Source organism: Globicephala melas, chromosome X, assembly GCF_963455315.2.
Source record: "Globicephala melas chromosome X, mGloMel1.2, whole genome shotgun sequence".
Classification (NCBI taxonomy): domain Eukaryota; kingdom Metazoa; phylum Chordata; class Mammalia; order Artiodactyla; family Delphinidae; genus Globicephala; species Globicephala melas.
Window position 1 is genome coordinate 74,768,476 of NC_083335.1, and position 22,476 is coordinate 74,790,951.

General features: G+C 40.8%; 1 protein-coding gene across 1 annotated transcript in view; it reads left to right on the forward strand.

Annotated features, from left to right (window-relative positions):
* AR (androgen receptor) overlaps positions 1 to 1,137 on the forward strand; it is a 163,642-nt gene extending 162,505 nt beyond the window's left edge. The window contains exon 8 of the mRNA XM_030850106.2: positions 290 to 1,137. Within this exon, the coding sequence (XP_030705966.1) occupies positions 290 to 445 (156 nt within the window). The 3' untranslated portion in view covers positions 446 to 1,137. The remainder of the gene's footprint in view (positions 1 to 289) is intronic.
* Positions 1,138 to 22,476: the final 21,339 nt, after the last annotated feature.

The window sequence follows — 22,476 nt, forward strand, 5'->3', positions numbered from 1 at the left end:
GTGTGTGTGTGTGTGTGTGTGTCTATGCTGAGGAAACGGAACACGCAGTCTTGAGTCAGAGAGCTTGCAATGGTGTAAGAGATCTCTTGGGAGCCTTCGATGACTCCCTGGAGACAATTTAGTGCACATGTGTGTGTACGCACACGTGCACACACACATACACACACACACGGAGGCCCAAGGACATGGAAGGAAAGAGGAGGAAATCAAAGAATGTAGGGATAGACCCTGACAAGAAGCCAACTCCTTGTCAACCCTGTTTTCTCCCTCTCTTATTGTCCTCCTGCAGATTGCACGAGAGCTGCATCAATTCACTTTTGACCTGCTAATCAAGTCCCACATGGTAAGCGTGGACTTTCCAGAAATGATGGCAGAGATCATCTCTGTGCAAGTGCCCAAGATCCTTTCCGGGAAAGTCAAGCCCATCTATTTTCACACGCAGTGAAGCTTTGGAAGCCCCCATTTCCTCACCCCCACCCCACTCCCTTTCTCAGAAATCTTCTGCCTGTTTTAACTCTGCACTACTTCTCTGCAGTGCCTTGGGGAATTTCCTCTATTGATGTACAGTCTGTCATGAAGATGTTCTTGAGTTCTATTAGCTAGGCTTTTTTTTTTTTCTCTTTTCCTCCTTTCTTTTCTTTGCCTCCCTATCTGACCCTCCATGGCACTTTCAAACTCTGCTCCCCGCTGTGGCCCTTATCTGTGTTTTGAATGCTGTTGTATTTCTTTAAATCTGTGATGATCCTGTGGCACAGTGTCAAGTTGTGCTTGTTTATAGCACTGCACTGTATACCAGCCATGCAAACGTTTACTCACCTAATGCCACGTGAAGTTTAGAGAGGTAAGAGTATCTGGGAAAACAAAAGACAAACAAACAAACAAAAACAAAAAAAAATTGCTAGGGTTTTGCCTCTTAAAAAATATAAAAACAAACAGCAATCCCTGAAGAGACCAACAGTAACTAGAATAAAGTGAAAATTGCAAGCCCATGGGGAGTCACTTCTTTCTTTCCCCAAACCCTCTCTCCCTGGGAGACTGTATTTTCTGCCAATGGCTATTGCCATTAGAGGGCAGGGTGACACCAGAGCTGACGTGGATGGGAGGCAGATTTAAGAGAGGACAGAGAGGACAAATGGATCACCAGTACCTGCCCAGAGCCTTGGCTCCTGAGGGCTAGACTGCTCAACTGCAGCACAGTTCATGGTACTGAAAAGTGTACTTCTTGTTTGAAAACTTGTCTGTATGGCCTCCCCCCACCAGTCCCTTTCTCTCTCACCCTCTGCCTCCACCCTCAAATTGACTTTCAATAGCTTTTCTAAGAGCTTTGAACTGAATGTTCTCTTTAGCCAAAACTTGGCCACTTCCACTGAAGAATCAGACCAGCAAGAGGGAGAGGGAGATCTGACCTTTTGTAAGTCACCATTCCGATCCAGGTCTGCTTTCCCATTTGTGGCCCAGGGAAAAGCTTGGGGCTGCAGTCAGAGGAAAAGGAAGTGGTGGCTTGACTGTTTTCCTACTTAGGACACTGAAGATTTGATCCCTCTTTGCCCTTATCTTTAAAAGATCTGAATGTTTTCTGCCTGACTCCATACAGCTACAAGCATAATCCACCCTCCCTTCAGTGTTTTGTGGGCCTGAACTTCACCAGGCTGCACTACATCCACAGTGGTGAAGCTTGTCCACTTCCTTGGGCATGTTCACAGACTCTCTGCTAAGAACTCCCACCACTAAGAAGGCTAGCAAGCCAGCAGTCTCAATGTCTATCTCTAGATGCCAGTAGGCTCAAAGACTTCTTAGAAAATGTCTCTCATCAACTATCAGATCTCTGGAGCCCTTAGACAAACTGGAAAGAAGGCATCAACGGGATTGGACAAGCTGAGCGTCTTGCTCTTGTCCCCCAGAGATGACACCTTCCCACAAAATGGAGAAATGCCGACTTCCACCTTCAGAGCAGCTAAAGGGGCTACCCAGATCAGGGTTGAAGAGAAAACTCAATTACTAAGGTGGGAAGAATGAAGGCACTAGAACCAGAAACTCTGTAAATGCTCTCCTTGCCACCCAGCATATCCACCTGCAGAAGTCATGGGAAGAAGAGAGAAGAAACCAAGAGAAGACTGACTACTAAAGTAAAAGTCTTCAGAAGCAAAGTCTAAAGCCAGATGGGCACCATCTGGTGAGTTTACTCATCATCCTCCTCTGCTGCTGATTCTGGGCTCTGACATTGGCCATACTCACTCAGACTCCCCACCTTTGTTGCTGCCTTTCAGCCAGAGGAAGCTGAAAGATTGAGACTACAGAACCATGGCCTCCGTTGGAAAGGTTGGTGTGGCTCCAATGGGCTGCCACCCATGAACTCGGTGTGTTCCTGGGATACTGGTTTCATATAGTCCTTTGGCACACCTCTGTTCTGTTGAACAGAGTCGCGAGTGCAGGGGAATGTCCACCTACTTTCTCATCTTGGCCACTGCCTCCTCACTTAGCTCTTAAATTCATCTGCTAAACAAGAAATGGCCAGTCACCAAGCAGCCCATTTCAGTTGGTTCACTCTACTTGTCATTGAGAAGATAGTTTCTGAGTGACATGATATGATCTACATGGGTTTCCTCCCCTGATTTCTGTTGATATTAATAGCCAAATGAACTTGCAAAAGAGCTTCTTTAAATAACAAGGGAGAGGGGAACCTAAGATGGGTATTATACCAATCCAAGACTGCTGGACAGAACTAAAGCTGACAGGTTCTGTTTCTGGGGTAGGATAGAAAACTTCTGTTTTTCTTTGTTATGACACCATTTGGCTTATGTAGGGTCACAGGATCACTTTTAGCTGTTTTAAAGAGAAAAAATTCACTACTTTTTCATTTAAACTAGTTTACCTTTTAATAGTTCCTTTACATCTGTTTTGAAATGATTCTCATCTTTTGTGGTGCATGGATTCAATTATATCATTCTAATACCTCTCCTTGTAAATATTAGATGCTCTCCTTTCCATTTCTCTGGCTATCAAGTTTTTCATCTTTATGGATTTCCCAATTGTGACTCTTGTCTTTATGAATATATGTTTTTCATCTGTGAAAGCCAAAATTCAGTGAAACGGCAGTGTAATTAAAAACAGCAACAACTGGATTACTCCGAATTTCCGAATGGCAAGACTAGGGAAAAATGGCCTAAACAAGAATTTAGGCCTACTGTTTTTGCACTGGGGTTTCAGTGAGCAAAGGAGATTTTAGCTTGGCTTTATCTCCCACAGATGAAAGGGGGATTATTTTTTTCTTTTGGCCATTGTTGTTCCAGCCAGTGTAATTGACAGAAGTCTCATTTTGCATGCACTCTGCTCTGCAAACACAGTTGATGTAGTTGGTACACTGTGCTCACCCTTGAAGGATCGGCAACTCACACCCACACAACTGGTGAGCTTAAAGATGAGGATCACTCACCAGACAAGCGACGGGGACTATCTCCAAAAAGGTTTGCAGTGCTCAATGGGGATGGAGAGTGAGGAAGAGAAAAAGAAGAAGCACCAGGGAGAAGGCCCCATCTGTGTTTGGCAGCAGACAGCAGCCAGGGTCACAAACTCTGTGAAAAGAGTCGTGTGGCAGTTTCAGCTCTTGTTCATTGGGCAGCTTGCCCAGGCCTGGCCTCTGAGTTGAAACGGGGGTTGGGTTCTTTGTTCCATAGCTTTTCTATGCCACAGACAGTATCTTTGTTCTTGGAGAGTTCATTATTTTTTTAATGAGAAAGGGTTTTTTTTGAAGGATTCTGTCATATATCTTAAAGAAAATCAGTAATACATATATTTTTATATATGTTCACTGGCACTAAAATATGGGGGAAAAAAAGCTTCACTCTGTCCTCTGGGTAGTTGCTGAGGTGACTGTCCAGGTTGAGAAATAATGTGCTGATGCTACAGTCCCTCTCTGTTCATACTCTACTTCTAAATACATATATACATATATAGCAAGAAGTATTCTGTTTGTACTTTAAGAGAAAATAGGCCCACCATTCACATGATACTGACACTACACAAGTGACCTAACTTTAAGCATCAAGTAGCTTCTGTTTGTTTCATTAGGCAGAGCACAGACATGGCCTTTCTTTCTCCCTTGATATTCGGCATGGCTCAAAAGCCCAAGCCACTCCCTCTGTCCCTTCCCAGTCTTGTGCTAAGGTTGCATTTCATGAGACTCTCTTCAGACAGCCCAGTAAGTATCCCTGCATGGTCCCTACATGGCCCTGGAAAAACAAGAGGTTGACTACTAATTATCTTATGCCAGTTGCCCAGGTGAGAGGGCACTGGGCCAAGGGGGTGGCCGTCATGCTCAACCACATGTAGGGGCTCATGGGAACCAGGAATGCTAAAACACAAGATCCAATCCCAAACTTAAAGTCAAAATAAGCCATTTAGCATGTGCAATTTCTTATAAAAGGATATTTCTACCCTTGCTGCCTTTTATAGGCAGGTCTGTTCTCACCACTAATCTCTTTGAAAATCTGTGAAAGCAGTTTTAAAAAACAAAGAGATGAGAGCATCGCATTACGTAACCAAAGATTACACTGTATCTGCTAAAATACCAAAATTTTTAAGGGCAGGGAGGGAGCAAGCATTAGTGCCTCTTTGGTAACCTATCCAAAGACAGACTAAAGGATTTTGCTGGTGACTGACTTATAAGAGTTTTGTGGGGTTTTCCCCACAATATACACGTTTAGAAGAGTGGAAGATAATTTTGAAAAGAAAGGGATTATGGGTCCTTCAGTAAGTGATTTTTTATAAGCAGAACTAGCTTTCCTTTTCTGTTGTAGTTGCTGAGCAAATTCTTAAAGCTCCATCATTGCATGGTTAGAAGTGGAGCTGTCTTGGCCATTGTGTTTGCTAGTGCCAATGTTAACTTATCTGAAGATGTGAAGCCCTTGCTGATAAGAGGAGCATTTAAAGGGCTAGATTTTGCACTAGAAGGACAGCAGGCAGTAATCCTCATTTCTGCCCACTTTGAATGGCACAAAAAAGTTCTCTGTGGTTTAAGGCAGAAGGTTGAAATATATTGTAAATGAGTATTTGTATCCATGTTTCAAAATTGAATTATATATATAGATATAATGTGTTCTGATAGCTTTACCTTTCTCTGCACCTTTATATTTGGTTCCAGGTCATAATTGATACCATGTATTTGTGAGAGAGGCCAAAGCTACGTTTTGGAAGCTCTCTCAGAATGGAAAAGACACTTGGGTTGATCAGATAGCCAAGAGATCTCTGCTCCTATTGAGGCCTGACCCACAGGCCTTGCAAAGGAGCAGAGGGGGGAAAAGCGTAAGGTACATGATGTGTTGCACTTTACTAGCCCAAGACAGATGAATGTGTAAAGGGTGGTGAAGTCTCATTGGAACTGACTGGGATTTACCATAGGGAAGGCCCAGACTTGGGGCCAAAGGCCCACCCAAGCAATTAGCCAGTGACCCTCTAATGGGACCTGTGCAGTTGGAAGAAGGAAGGGTATTTTTTGTTCTTCGCCATCCCTGTGAGAAAAGGGCAGTTTCCTGCACTTGGGAACCTGGAGCAAGTGCTCCATTTCAAACAATTCACTCACCTGCAACTGAGGTGCTCTTGCTACTGGGTGTCTATTCTGGTTTTGGATACGTTCTGTAAAGATTTTGACAATGAAAATGTGTTTTTCTTTGTTAAAAAATTTATCAGTGTACTAGAAGTAGTTTATCTGTAGGTACAGGTCCATCTCTGCTCACAGGTAAGGGTGTTTTTCTTCAATTAAGAGACTGACACTGGGGTCTGTTGCCCAGAGCCTCCCAACCCTTAACCATTTCTAGGTGAAGGCAGAAAAATCCACAATTAGTCACTCCTCCAAAGACACTTCAGCTGAGGTAACAAACCATTCGGAATGTTCCCACTCCAAAAATAAGTGGTAAATATTGTAATTTAGCAGGCAGAGTCTTAAAGGGAAAAGCAGCCTTTGACTCATCTTTGATTTCTCCCCATTAGATTTGGCCAGAAAATAGATAATATGTATGGGTTGGTTTCCAACCCCAATTCAGTAGAGTGGGAGTGCTGATTCCTTTCCTTATCCCACTTGTCTCAGCTTTTTATAGAATTAAATGAGAAGCTATCATCTGAGTGGTCCTTGTGGCCTAAAACAGTTTGCATCTGCACTACTTAAAAAGGCTGGCACATAGCTACAGGTTCCATTGGCCACCAAAGACTGGAGCCCACACTTATGTCCCAAAGGAAAGGAAATTCTGGAATGCTGCTGCTTCTCTGGTGGTGCCCTCCTGGGCTGATGCTTCACATTTTGGAACTCTCTTCCCTGAGCATTTACATAGACCAGGCCTGCAGTCTCTCCCAACCTTAGCCCTTGGTGCTAACTGTCCGGCAGTGAAGTGCATGTGGGGTTGTCCTATCCCATAAGCCACTCAGGTGCTGAGAGTAGCCACCATTGGGATGACCCAAACTAAAAAGAGAGTCCCCTCCCACCACTCAGTGACACTTTTCTGCTTTCCCCTAGACTGGAACATTGATTAGGGAGTGCCTTGGACATGACATTCTTGTGCTGTCCTTGAGATTCATTTGGCAGCAGGAGGAAGCAGACTATGTAACCAGATGTAAGAATTATTTTTTTATGTTGAGGGAAAAAATTAAAAAGAAAAAAAGCATCATATAAAAGGTTTTTTTTTCAAAGAAACATTAATTTTGCTTGAAACTTCTTTCGATGGGGCTTCAGTTCTCACAGCGGCACTTGGCCTCCACTGGGCAGCAGGACCAGCCCAAAGCGCTAGTGTTCTATTCACTTTTTGTAATCTTGGAATCTTTTGTTGCTCTAAATACAATTAAAAATGGCAGAAACTTGTTTGTTGTAATACATGTGTGACTCTGGGTTTGTCTCTGTCTCTGCTTTCAGAAATGTCATCCATTGTGTAAAATATTGCCTTGCTGGTCTGCCAGCTAAAACTTGGCCACAGCCCCTGTTGTGGCTGCAAGCTCAAGTTATTGTTAACAAAGAGACCCAAGAAAAGCTGCTAATGTCCTCTTATCACCGTTGTTAATTTGTTAAAACATAAAACAATCTAAAATTTCAGATGAATGTCATCAGAGTTCTTTTAATTAGCTCTTTTTATTGGCTGTCTTTATTGAAGTCGAATTGGTATCATGCCCAGTGGCTTTTTAATGCTACTTTGATTTTAATATATTTAAAAAAATCTTTGTACAGGGGTTATAAATTTGTCCTGTGTTGGCCTTAGCATAGTTTGACCTGGGACCACCAAAATATCAAAAGGTCTGGGCTAGAAAGCACAGATGGACACTGGCCACCCATTACAACTTCTCATCAAAAAGCCTGAGTTTGTCAACCAGGAGAAAGCTATACAAAACCCAGCTGTTCACCCTCATTCTCATCCTTGTGAGAGCATAAAATGGGTGGGGGCTTCACTGCCCTGTTCTTGCCAAGCTTCCGGTAAAGAATGGGCATGTTCACACCCTCACTGGTTTTGAGGACCTATATCGTCCTTGACCATCAAGGTAAAATCCGAGCCAGGCTTCTTTAGGGTTTGCAAAAGTTCAAGCAAAGCCCACTCCTGTTTCCTCTCAGTGTGAATACTTAATGAGATCCCAAATTGAATTCTGGGCTTGAGATACAGGCCATCAATGAAGTGTGACAGATGTGTTAAGGAATAATGGGAAAGTTCTCTATGTCTCAGTGTCCTCACCTGTAATAGGGGTTGTCACAGTGCCTCTTTACTGGGCCAGATTGGGGATTCAGTAAGAATGTATATGACCCAACTGGTGGGCTTATTGCTCTGGCTTTGATCCCTGATAAAATGCCAGAACCCCTGAGAGTGATCCCACATTGAGCCATGTTTATCACTGACCACTTCAGAGTAGATGGATTTCTCAAACTTTTCCTGAGAGCAATGCTTGATGGAGAGGAGACGAAGAGATTCTTAGGATGTGTGTTTGTTTGTGTGTGTCTAAGTAAGGAGAGAGAGAATATGAATGTTTGTGGGTTGTGTGTGGAAGTCAGAGCCTGCCTGCAAAAGAGCCCCTCTGACAACCATTGCTTAGCTTCTCTTCTCTTAGACCTACAGAGAGTGACCTAACAGCCACCCTATTTGGTTTCATTGACCACTCAACTCATGCCTAAAGTGACATGGTAGTTACCATCCACCATAGATTTTCCAAGGAGTAGAAAAGCACAGAGGTCAGGGGGAAAAGGACACCTAGAGGATTAAAAAGAGCCTGGAGGCAGGAGTCTTATATGTGACTTAATCATGATCATATAGTATATAGCTAGGATTCAGACCTGCTGATTCACTGTATGATACTGGACAACCCTCTCCCCTTTTCTTGACCTTAGTTTTCTCATCTATAAAATGAGTGTGTCTGAAGATGCGAAATAGAACTAGATGAGATGTAGAGCCGCTTCCAATGTGTACACCGTGGTTATTGCAAACTACAGCAACACTTTTAAAAATTGTAACATAAAAGGAAAAGGAAAGAGCCTTTTATTATCCCTAGAACACATAGTTTTGTAACTAGAATCCCCATGTTTGTACTCAATAAAAATTTACCAAACACCTGGGGCAGAGGGTCAAAACAAAATTTGAGTCCTGTGTAATAAATGCTGTCAACCCCTTGATGGATGGGGATACTGCTCAAAAGTAAAATAATTTACCATTTAGATGATCTCATAAATAGCAGAGATAAGTAGGAGTTAAGCCACAGTTCATGCTTTCAGTGAGTTTACAGTCTATTAAATGCCTTAGGCCAGGCCAGTCTGGGACTTCAACCTATCACATCTATTCCTCAGACCCTCCCACATCTATTCCTCAGACAAGATTGGTCTAACCCCTGATTTCTAATTGCTGCCTTTTAGAGATAGAAGGGATCTTAGCATCTAGCCCAAATTTTGCATTCTTTACATAAGGAAGTCACGACATAAAACTTGTTGAATGTTATTGTGAATTAGGACCTGTGTCAAGGGACTAGCTCTAGCACACCCAGCTCATAACCCGTTCATATGCTTGCAGGCAGCATGCCAGGGTGGCAGAGTACCTGAAAACCTCTTACATCCCCTTGCACACTGGTTCAGAGCCTTGGTGAGAGAGCCTGCACTTCTCATCTGTGGTTCCCTTGTATACAGCCCAAGGATCTCTACTCCAACTGCAGTACCTACTTCACCTACCACCCACTCACAGAGGTTTCCTTCATGCCATTGCAGGGGAGAGTGAAAGAAGAGAATTATTGGTTGAGCTGGAATTGGGACTGTAGAAGCAATGAGAAACATTTAAAAGACACACTGAAGTATGAAAACCTAGTTTTCTGAGTTAATAGGCAGATGCAGATGATTCAAATTCTCAGATTCTTCTGCCACCATTTTTTCAGGCCACAACTTCCCCCTCTTCCCTCAACTTTTTTCCCAAAGTATTTCAAGTGAAGAGAAGAGTATTTGCAAAACTTTGACTGCCAATCAGCAAGACTGTACCAAAAAAGCTGACTTAAGCCAGACTTTATGCAAACTGTCCCCTGAATCCCCATTGAAGCAATTCAAATCTAAGACCAGAAAATAGGCCAACCGAGTAGGAAGGTGCTGTGAGAGAAACATCACTTACCACTTAGGCAGTGACACTTGTCTCCAAAGAAAACAAGTCCTTTTGATGCTTATACACAGTGCCAAGAGTAGATAATTTCAGGATTGGACTAACCTTGTGGGAGAATCCCACCACCTCAAGAGACTGCAGGGACTCTTCATGGGGGCACAGTATCCAATTATCCCCTCATTCATTTGTTCTTTCATTTATTCAACAATTATTTATTTGTGTAACCACTATGTACCCCACATAGGAACAAGACAGACATGGTCTCTGTCCTTATGGAGCTTCTAGTCTAGTAGGAAAAACAGACAGACACAGACAATTATAATGTAATGGGTGCTATGGTGAGGGAAGTGCAAGTTTCTGCTGGGGTGCAGAAGAAGGATGCCTAGCCTGGTCTAGTGGGAAGGTCAAGGAAGACTTCTTAGAGAAGTCTAGGCTGTGACCCAAGTTCAGTGAAGATGGGGTTGAAGGTAGAGAAAGAGGCATTCTTTCTCAGGCAAGAGGCAGCAACCTTGTAAGGGAAAAGACAAATTGTTTAGTTTAGCCTGAGTGAAAAGTTTGAAAAAGAGTATGAGTGTGAGAGAAAAGAGTAAAGAAAGAAGCAAAAGCCAGTGAGTGTTCATGTGTCACACTAAAGAGTTGAGCCTCTATTCCAAGGTTAAAGGGAGCTATAGAAATCGTTGCCACCATTTCAGTTCCCAGACACATGATCTCATCTGAACCTCATAACATCCTGAAATCAGGCAGAACAGGGATCAAGCCCATTTTTCAGGTAGGGAAATTGAGGCTCAGCACAGCAAAGTGATTGGCCCAAAGGCTGCTACTGAATAATTAATGACCCTAAGTCTGAACTGGAAGCCCTGAATCTCCTGATTTCCAGTTTTAGGCTCCTCACATTAGAACAATCTATCAAAAACCTGGACATGGTATAATCCTTGGAATGTGTTCAAGGGTCTCTGTCATGACAGTATATACTGTTTACTATGCCACCTATACGTGCCATGGTCTTCCTAAGTGACACTTACTGGCATGATGTTCCTGGATGAGAGACAGGGCATCCCAGAGAGTATCACCAGCAGCTTCATACCCCATAAGGGGTAGTGGAGGCTATGGGAAGCCAATCAAATTGGTGTTCTATGGATGTGGGGCCTCATTCGTTCATCAAAACAGGAAGTCAGGAAAAACGCTGGAGAAGAATATACAACATTCCACCTTCCTAGAGGTGATGATATCTGACTCAGGCCTTGAACAGTGAGATGAAATTCCACAGGAGGGAAAAGTAGCTGAGCAGCCAGGAAAGAGTATATGGCTACTGCTTTGGGACAAAGCAAATAGGAACTAGTAGAAAGTAATAGTTGGAGATGAATCTGGGCTAAGGTCTATTGAGAAAAGCCTGCGTGTGCCACAAAGAAATTTCTTCTGTAGGCCAGTCATTCTCAGTTGCGACAAGGGAAAGCTAATGGCCACATATGTGACATGCCCTCAAGGGAGCCTCCAGGGTTATATGCAATTCCTGATACACAACTGTCACTTAGCCCCTTTCTCTCCCACTTAAGAGAGAAAATACGAATACAAGTGAGACTGACAATATTTTTTTCCTTTCGTTGCGGAGCACAGGCTCCGGACACGCAGGCTCAGCGGCCATGGCTCATGGGCCCAGCCGCTCCGCGGCATGTGGGATCCTCCCGGACCGGGGCAAGAACCCGTGTCCCCTGCATCGGCAGGCGGACTCTCAACCACTGTGCCACCAGGGAAGCCCTAGACTGACAATGTTGAAAGGAAAATCTTGAACCTCCTATAGTATAATATTAAGAAAATTATTCACCAATTTCAATGTTTAAGATATTATCAACATATTATTTGCCACACCTAACAAGTAATTACAGAACACCAGTTGAGATAACTAAGGATTTTTGAACAAAGCTGTAACATAATTAGTTTGGGGAGTTGAAAGCTTTATTAAAACATGTATAAGAAAGAATATAGTAGAGGGTAACACAGAGATTGACTCAAAGTAATAATAGTAATAATAATAATAGTATTAAATGTATTGAGCCCTTACTATGTGCCAAGAAATGCTAAGGCAAAGCTCTTTATATCGTATCTTACATAATCCTTATATTAACCCTATGAGTTGAGCACAATTACTCCCATAATACAAAGAAACTGAGGCCCTGACCCAAATTATTTCTGGCTCAGACCCAAGGTTACTTCTAAGTAATAACGCCTGAACTCAAACTAAAGTACGTTTGTTGTCAAAGCCTATGATTTTGATCACTGCGGTATAGTTTCTTTTTTGAAAGTCTGGTTGATTTTCTCAGTCTTTTGCAAAGAGGCCCAAGGAACTCAAAACAGGCAGCATTACAAATAGGAATAAGGAAGGAATGATATCACAATGGAACTGCCTTTACAACTACTCATTCCAAGAGTGAAAGAGATGTCTGGTGTACATGAGCCCATGATTTCCTCAGTAGCCACCTACTCCCCAAACTTCAGATGAGTACTTTTGGGAGGAAGAATTGTCTGTTCCAGCCCTACCATCTCTCAAGTGTCTTTCCAAGCCTCTTGCTTTCCTTTCCTGTCTCTGGCTAGAGGTGCCTGGGGTACAGCAGTTCACTGGGTGTCCAAAAAACCTATGAGCATATTTGTCTATAAAGGCATGCAGGGGAAAGAGCATTGGATCAGAAATCAGAGTACCAGCTTCTGCCACTAACCATCAGGTGAAGTTTAGCAGGCTCTTTCCCCTTTCTGGGTCTCAGTCTCCCTATCTGTAGAGCAAGGGAGATAAGAACTAGGCTAGTTTCTTCTAGCTCTTACATGCCTTCTTAGATTCTGTGAAACTTTTGGCTAAAACCAGAATTTTGTCAATCTGGGAATTTCCAACTTTATCTCACTCCCATGCCTGTAGTCTCATTCCTCTATTTTAGAATCTGTACCATGGAAAAGACTAATGATATTTTTGCTGTACTTGCAAATGTCCAGTCACCAGCATCCTTGACAACATAGCCAGTATTTCATTGCTTGTTGTTCCACAACAGCCTATACCATACAGCATGCCATCTTGCCTAAGACACCCATCATTCTTGGTGAGAGTATATTTCTCCTAATGCATCTTGGGTCATTCTGTACCTGGACAATTTTGATATGGACCGAAGACCCTGTTAGATATATCTCTTGTACAGAATAAACATGGGCAAGTGTGACTGCTTGAGGAATCTCTGAGGTGGACGTGGTATGGACTTTATTAATGGTCTAGGTCAGGAACCAGAGTACAGGCAGTGCCATTAGATAAGCACTAATGGACAAGAGACCAGACCAAAGACCTCCCTTTGGGAATAGAGCAACACATTCTATTAGCCTTCATTCATGCAGTGCCCTTCATTTGAAATGACCACCTCCACTTCTGCCTAGGTAAATCCTTCCTACACATTAAGGCTCAGCTCAAAAGCCAACTCCAGTATGTTTTCCCTATTTCCTCAGCTGGAAATCAGCTTTATCTCCTTTAAACTTTGAATCTCCTTCCCCTAAGCCCACACCACTGCTTTGGCTTGCACTTAGTTATAATAGCAATTTATTATCTTTTAAATAGTGCTTTATACCATATAGCACTTTGATATCAACTATCTCATTGGAGACTCACATGAACCCTATAAGGAAAGCACAGCAGGAATTATTAATATCCCAGTTAAATATGTGACAGGAAGGAAGCACTGTTATTTTAGAAGTTGGCTAGAGACTTCTATTTTTAGCAGTGTGTTTTGCTAGATAGCCTGAATGACTCTCCCAATGAAAACAAAATGTAAAATATAAAAATAATATTTTAAAATTCATTGCTGAATTAGTATGATAGTAAAAGAAAATCCACAGCCAAAAAGGAAGTTAAAGTAGGAACACTGAGGTAAATGAGTATCAAATCCAAATTTTGCCCTAGGGGTTTTACCAGACCTGGAAGACTGAATTTCTACATTGATGACTGCAAGAGGTGAAGGAATATGAGATAAAGACTAGAGTGAAGTCAATGTAAGAGTGAAGAAGAATTAAATCTGTTTCACAGAAGGAGATGGCAAGGAAACCTGCCTGGCTTCATCTTGGCACTGGGTGGAGGAGAAAAATAAACCTCTCATGAGAATTTATAACCATAAGTGGCCTTCATATAGTTTTTAGTCCTAATTCAAGATACTAATGAGGTCTGAAAAACTAAAAGATGACATCCCAGATTGGTGGTTCTCACAGGAGACTGGCAAAAGCAAATCCTCTGTAGAAGAATGTAACTTTCATCTAGACCTCAAAAATTTCTATACATAAAGGTCCAAATAAAATAAGCATCTCACAGTCAAAATTTACAAAACACACAAAGAAACAAGACACCCTGAGTAAAAGTCTTCAGAAATAACAAACAACATAATCAGACCCACAGACTATAGAATATAAAACCATCACATTTAGAATATAAAATTAACTTTACTTAAAGTGATTAAGTATATTTATAAAATGCTTGAAATAGATACAAGGAAGAAGAGACTATAAAGAACAACCAAACATATTAGAAAAAGTATAAAATAGAATCTCTCCAACTAAAAAAGTAGAATAGTAGAATTAAATCTATATTGATTGATTAGAACACATAATATATGCAACTAAAGAGAAAATTGGGGAAATGAAAGATGGACGCAAACAAATTATCCATAATATAGAACAGAAATGAAATAAAATGGAAAATATGAAAGCTTAAGAGACAAGAAGGTAGTGCAGATAGATCTAATATATATCTAACTAGACTTCCAGAGCATAGTCATGGAGTAGGAAAAAGGCAATATTCAAAAACATAATAACTGAGAATTTTTCAACATTGTTGAAAGACATTCATCTTTAAGACCTACATTCCCGACAAATCCCAAGCTAGACAATTAAAAGAAATCCACACTAGCTCAATTTTGTTTCTTTTTATGCTAGACACATCACAGTGATTTTACAGAATGCTAAAGGAAAAGAATATTACAAAAGCAGTCAGCAAGGAGGGATAACTAGGACAAAACGTTATTTACAAAGAAATAGCCACTAAAGATTAACTTATCAATAATAATAATGGTAGCGGAACAGAGTGGAAAATGAACTTTGATATACTGAGAGAATTCTCTACTCAACAGAACTATCTTTCAAGTTAAAATAAAGATATTTTTAACCATATCCTCAGTAAAGGAAATTCTAAGTGACGTACTTCAGATATTTGGGAAAAGATCTTGGATGGAAGGTCTGAGATGCAAGAGGTAATAGTGAGCAAAGATATCCATAAACATGTGAATAAATCTAAACATACATTAACTATATGCAGAAAATATAGTGATGTCTAATATTGTGGGAAAATAACAAGATAGAATTAAAGAATCTGAAAACTGCTTATATATTGAGAGGGGATTATTACAGTTATAAAACTGAAGTCCTTAATTTGCTGAGAAAGAAGATAAAGATACTCATTAACTTAATTTTTATCCAGTTCTTTTATTTTTCCAGTTTTATTGAGATATATTGATAAAGGACATACAGCACTGTGTAAGCTTAAGGTGTACAGTATAATGACTTGACTTTCATATATTGTGAAGTGGTTATCACAGTAAGTTTAGTTAACATCCATCATCTCATATAGATACTAAAAAAATGTTTTATTTTCTTTGTGGTAAGAACTCTTAAGGTCTACTCTCTTAACAATTTTCAAATATACCATACAACAGTGTTACTATAGTCATCATGTTGTACATTATATTTGTCTTTCTCTGTCTGACTTATTTCACTTAGTATAATGCCCTCAAGGTCCACGCCAGTTGTCACAAAAGGCAGGATTTTTTTTTATTTTTTGTAGCTGAATTATATTCCACTGTGTATATATATATACTACAACTTCTTTATCCATTCATTTGTCGATAAACACTTACATTTTTCCATTTCTTAGCTATCATAAATAACGCTTCTATAAATCTGAGGGTGTAGATATCTCTTCAACATAGTGATTTTGGATATATCCCCACAAGTGGAATTGCTGGATCTTATGGTAGTTCTACCTTTAATTTTTTGAGGAACCTATACTGTTTCTAATGCTTTGTAGATGGAATTGTTTTCTTTATTTTTTTTTCAGATAATTTGTTGTTAGTGTATAGAAACTTTGATTTTTATAAGTTAATTTTATATCCTGCAAATTTACTGAAGTTGCTTAAATATAATGGTTTTCTAGTGCAGTATTTAGGATTTTTCTATATATGAAATCATGTTATCTACAAATAGAGACAATTTTACTTCTTCATTTCCAATTCAGATGCCTTTTCTCTCTTTTGGTTGCCTGACGGCTCTGGCTAGAACTTCCATTACTATGTTGAATAGGAGTGGTGAGAGTGGGTATGTTTGTCTTGTTCCTGATCTTAGAGGAAAACTTTTCAACCTTTCACCACTGAGTATGATCTTAGCTGTGGGCTTGTCATATATGGCCTTTATTATGTTGAGGTATGTTTCTTGTACACATAATTTGTTAAGAGTTTTTATCATGAATGGATATTGAACTTTGCTCATTAACTTTAGACTTTATTAAGTTAAATGTCTACATAATATTGTTAAAAATAATCAAAAAGTTTGAATGTCAAAGAATAGAAAATGTATACTAGGCAAATACCAACCAAAGAAATTTTATTTAGTTATATTATTGGCAGACAAAATAAACTATATGACAAAAGCATTACTACAAATAGATGTTTGTCTCACACCAGTCAGAATGGCCATCAGCACAAAACCTAGAAGCAATAAGTGCTGGAGAGGGTGTGGAGAAAAGGAAACACTCTTGCACTGCTGGTGGGAATGTGAATTGGTACAGCCATTATGGAGAACAGTATGGAGGTTCCTTAAAAAACTACAAATAGAACTACCATATGACCCAGCAATCCCACTACTGGGCATATACCCTGAGAAAACCATAATTCAAAAAGAGACATGTACCAAAATGTTCATTGCAGCTCTATTTACAATAGCCCGGAGATGGAAACAACCTAAGTGTCCATCATCGGATGAATGGATAAAGAAGATGTGGCACATATATACAATAGAATATTACTCAGCCATAAAAAGAAATGAAATTGTGCTATTTGTAATGAGGTGGATAGACCTAGAGTCTGTCATACAGAGTGAAGTAAGTCAGAAAGAAAAAGACAAATACCGTATGCTAACACATATATATGGAATTTAAGAAAAAAAAGGTCATGAAGAAGCTAGGGGTAAGACAGGAATAAAGACTCAGACCTACTATAGCATGGACTTGAGGATATAGGGAGGGGAAAGGGTAAGCTGTGACAAAGTGAAAGAGTGGCATGGACATATATACACTACCAAACGTAAAATAGATAGCTAGTGGGAAGCAGCCACATAGCACAGGGAGATCAGCTTGGTGCTTTGTGACCACCTAGAGGGGTGGGATAGGGAGGGTAGGAGGAAGGGAGATGCAAGAAGAAAGAGATATGGGAACATATGTATATGTATAACTGATTCACTTTGTTATAAAGCAGAAACTAACACACCATTGTAAAGCAATTATACTCCAATAAAGATGTAAAAAAAATAGATGTTTGAATTGATAAAAAGCCCAGTTTACCAGGAAAATAACATCATTTAAAATTTATATGCCTCTCATAAAAAAGCCTGAAAATATATAAAGAAAAATGTGAAAATACATGAAAACTTAACAGTCTTGATATTACAGTGGGAGATTTTAGCATATTTCACTCAGGAACTGATATAGTAAGGAGACTAAAAAATGAAAAGGAGGACCAGTTCCCGGCAGTGTCCAGGAGAGCGTGGATCAGCCGCCCGGCTTGGATGTAAGCTGTGTGGCTGACAGGGTCTTGGTGGTCCGGCCGGGTGCTCAGGCTCTCAGGTGGGAGAGCCGAGTTCAGGACGTTGGACCACCAGAGACCTCTCATCCCCATATAATATCAATCGGTGAGAGCTCTCCCAGAGATCTTCGTCTCGACGCTAAAACCCAGCTCCACTCAATGACCACCAAACTCCATTGCTGGCCACCCTATGGCCACCCAAACAACTAGCAAGACAGCAACACAACCCCACCCATTAGCAGAGAGCCTACCTAAAATCATAATAAGGTCACAGACACCCCAATACATGCCACCGGATGCAGTCCTGCCCACCAGAAAGACAAGATCCAGCCTCATCCACCAGAACACAGGCACCAGTTCCCTCCACCAGGAAGCCTACACAACCTACTAAACTAACATTAGCCACTGGGGGCAGACACAAAAAACAACGGGACCTATGAACCTGCAGCCTGCGAAAACGAGACTCTAAACACAGTAAGTTAAGCAAAATGAGAAGACAGAGAAACACACAGCAGGTGAAGGAGCTAGGTAAAAACCCACCAGACCATACAAATGAAGAGGAAATAGGCAGTCTACCTGAAAAAGAATTCAGAGTAATGATAGTAAAGATGATCCAAAATCTTGGAAATAGAACAGAGAAAATACAAGAAACGTTTAACAAGGACCTAGAAGAACTAAAGAGCAAATAAACAATGATGAACAACACAATGAATGATAAGAAGGTGATACACTTATAAAAAGTCACATAGTTAAGAAGCAACAGAGTCAGGACTTTGGCTTTCTGACTCCAAATCCAATGCCCTTGAAACTATGAGCACCTCTGGGAAAGCCTAATCCTCTGTCTCCACTTCAGTCAGCTCTATGTAGCAAAAAGTCCCCTTCTGGTTTCATATATACATAGACCACCACTTATGGTGGGGATGAGGAGACATTTACAGGTAAGTTGTTTTTTTGTTTATCCATTCATCAGTTGATGGGCAATTGGGTTGTTTATACTTTTTGGCTACTATGATTAATGCTAGCAGCATTCATGTACAAGATTTTGTGTGGACATCTGTTTTCATTTCTCTTGGGTATATACCTAGATGAGAAATTGCTAAGTATCATGGCAACTGTGTGTTTAACATTTTAAGGAAGTGTTAGCCTATTTTCCATAGTTGCTGCAACAGTTTACATTCCCACCAACAGTGTATGAGGGTTCCAGTTTCTCCATATCCTCACCAGTACCTGTTACCTTTTTTTTGGTTTGGTTTTTTTTTTGGATCATTGCCATTTTGGTGGGTGTCGAGTAGTATCTCATTGTGGTTTTGATTTGCATTTCCTCGATGGCTAATGGCATTGACCATCTTTTCATGTGCTTGCTGGCCATTTGTATATATTCTTTTGAGAAATATCCATTCAGATCATTTGCCTACTTCAAATTAGCTTATTTATCTTTTTATTATTGAGTTGTAACATCCTTTATATATTCTAGATATAAGGCCCTTATCAAATATATGATGTGCAAAATTTTCCCCTTATTCTGTAGAATGTCTTTTCACTTTCTTGGTAGTGTCCTTTGAAGTGCAAAAGTTCTTCATTTTGATAAGGCCAATTTATCTATTACTTCTTTTGTTGTTTTTGCCTTTGGCATCATACCTAAGGAATCATTACCTAATCCATCCTCACAAAGATTTATGATTATATTTTCTTCTAAGAATTTTACAGTTTGAGCAGTTACATTTAAGTCTTTGATCCATTTTGAGTTAATTTTTATATATAGTGATAGGTAGGGGTCCAACTTCATTATTTTGCATGTGGATATCTGGTTGATCCAGCACCATTTCCTGAAAAGACTATTCCTTCCTCACTGAATTTACTTAGCACCCTTGTAAAAAATCAGTTGACAGTAAATATAAGGGTTTATTTCTTGACTCTCAATTATATTCCATTGCTCTATATGTCCGTCCTTATTCAAGTACTACATTCTCTTGATTGCCATCCCATTTTGTCACCATATGGACAGAAATCCTACAACATGCCTTCTGCCAAAATCCCCTTTATGACTCGCTTTCCACCCAACTCTTCTCTAGGTCTCAGGGTAAGATATGCCCAAATGGCAATTTAATTTGGTTAGTTCCAAGCCCTCATTCATTTTCACTATCTTTCCTTCTCTCTTGTTTTTTCTCTCAATCTGTCTTTTCTTTGTCTCTTTACCCTATCTGTCCCCTTCCCTCTCAGTTGCCCAACCTTTCTCTTTCTTTTCTTTTTCTTCCTTTTCCTTTCATTCTTTCTATCTTTTCTTTCTCTCTCTATTGTTTTCCCTTCTCTTGATGTTCTTGCTCTTTTTCATTTTTACTGCCCCTTTCCACCCTTCCAGTTCAGTCTCACTCTCTCTCCAATCTCAGTCTCTCTCTCTCTCTCTCTCTCTCTCTCTCTCTCTCTCTCTCTCTTCCCCTAGTCTTCAGCTGTGAGCTCTCCCAGGTCCTGTCTTTTAAGATCTTGCCAATTCCTGCTGGTGCCTGTGCAAAACTATCCAAAGAATGTAGTTAGCTTTGAATTGTACTAGGGTCAATCTCTATATTAAAGAGATCTCAAACGTTGCTTCAAATATTTCAATTCAACAAATATTTATAGAGAAACCACATATATCAGACATTATGCTCAGTTTCATTATGCATAATTTCATTGACTCTTCACAACAACTTTGCAAAGAAATAAGGAGCTATTATTCCCATTTTACAGGCAAGGAAACTGAACTGAGTGTTGAAGTTCAGTGAGGAAAAGAGGCATGACTACAACTGCATGTAAGCATTAAGATTTGTGTCAGGTCCATGCTATTTTCACTCTACTGGGCTGGGAATGATTAATACCTATCCTCTAGAGCTAAAACTGAGAGTAGAAGTGTAGAATAGGTGTAAGGAGAGGTTGGAAGGGAGAAGAATGGCCAGGTGGTATAAGTCCCAGCTCCCACCCTGCCCAATTTTCCAACCCAAATTTGCCACACTCTTGATTTCATTCTCAGACCTCTTCCTGCCCCAGGTCCTGAGCCAGTCTTGACCGAGATAGAAAGAATCTTAGAATTTTTATTCCCTTCCGTCAATGCACCCTGGAAACAAGTTACACTCCTCAAACCCAGGACCCAACATTGGGTTGCTATATTGTATCTACCACTTCCACCAGTCTCTTTTGGTGCTAATTGAATTTGACACTTGGTGGGTGAGTAGTCAGACATAAACATCCGTGTAACCCTTAGGTTTCAGTATTCTGTCCCCTCACCTCATGCTTGTCCAGTGCATAATCTTGGCCTCCTGCCTTGTTATCCTGCTTCATGTATCTCTAGGCCTGGGGCTCTGAACACATGCTCATAGCTACCTCCCACTTTAGCCTTCCTCCTCTTAGAGCAGGTTCCACTTCTGTACCTTCCATTCCTCCCATCTGTTACCCACAGCCAGATATTGCATCACATATCATGCAAGATGTGTAGTAGCTTGCAATTCTTCCCTGCCTGCTCTTGCCTGGACCAGGCTACCTGTATCTACTGGGCTCCAACATTGCAGTCAGGATAGTCTTCTCCTGGGGTATCTTCTTCCTACCAGGCCCACATTACCAAGGTCTTGGGGACCCTGGAACTCTTGTGACTGAGTCATGAGGAAATCAGAGTTTAGCCTTAAATGAAGGCCTGAGCCTGATCTCCTCCCCCACCACATTATCTTGCTTCTATGGCCACAATCCAGACTGGAATTAATTAGGTAGTACACGTTTTTCAGGTACAGCATAACCTTTCCATGGGGAACTCTGACTGACAGATTCTAATTTATAAGCTTTATTCCAGTGCATAGGCAAACACTGCCACGCTCAGACTGTATCATTTGAAGGTTATAGCATTTAGACCCTAAAGCTCTTAATTTTATTGGAAATGGGAGAAAAAATGTCATACAAATATTTCATTTTGATGCATAATGATTCCAACACACACCCCTTACTGCAGTAATTGCCACCCACTCACCTGCATCATAATTTGATAGTCTTACAAAAGGGCCCAACTTCCTGCTATGTCTTTTTTTGGTGTCTTAGAGCAACAAAAGTGGGCTTCTTCTTCCCCCATGATAGTTTTCAGAATATCATCTTCCCTGTGTACACATAGATTGGGGTGGGGAATCCCTTCTGATGCAAGTTTAGTATTTCAGTATATTAAGTGTTAACTGGAGTATCTTTCCAAATATAATGGAGCCATTGAAACTTATTCCTGTGCTAGAGTCCCCTGGTAGGCTAGCTGGCAGAAGCACCTTGATCATTCCAGCCTAGATGGTGTAAATGTTGCCTAGAAGGAAAAGAATAAAGAGAAATAAACAAGCAGAGGGGCACACAGAGTTTGGTACCAGGAGAGATGAGGAGAGAGAACTTGGAATCTCAAGAGGGCCACTGGACAAAAAGCTCCAGTGAGAAAGGCTGAAAAGTGAGCTTAGGGGCAAAGACTATGCTGGTTTAAGCAGGAATGAAATGAGAATGGAATGGGAAATCGTGAAGAAGATGCCTGGGTAAAACATGATTTGGGAGAAACACTGGGCCTGCAGACTGGAAAGGATAGAATGTAAATCAGAGTTGGAAGAGCTGCCTGAGGGGCAGTTGTAGCCAAAACTCTGGTCGTGGCATCCAAACCTACCATAAGGAACCATGCTTCTTTGAAGATGAAAGGGAAAGAGTGAGCCAAACTCAACAATGGACTAGAGGTTAGTTTTTATAGCCAGAAGCTTGGCTTGAACTTACTATCAGAGTGCATACACGTGGGTCACTACAGGTACAGAATTTGTCTTTGTAGTGCAAGAGGCCCTGGCTCTGCCCACCAAAATTCTGGCCACAGGGGAGGTTGTGAATAATGGCTTAAGGAGTCAGGTGTTGAAGAAAAAGGTTGGGGAGGTCTTTCTTACATTTTAATTCCATATGGAGCTTTCTCTTTGGCTCCCCTTCTCTTCTTCTCCCCCAGAAGTCTTCATCATAGTCAGACATACCCAAGTTCCAGTCCTGGTTCCATCACT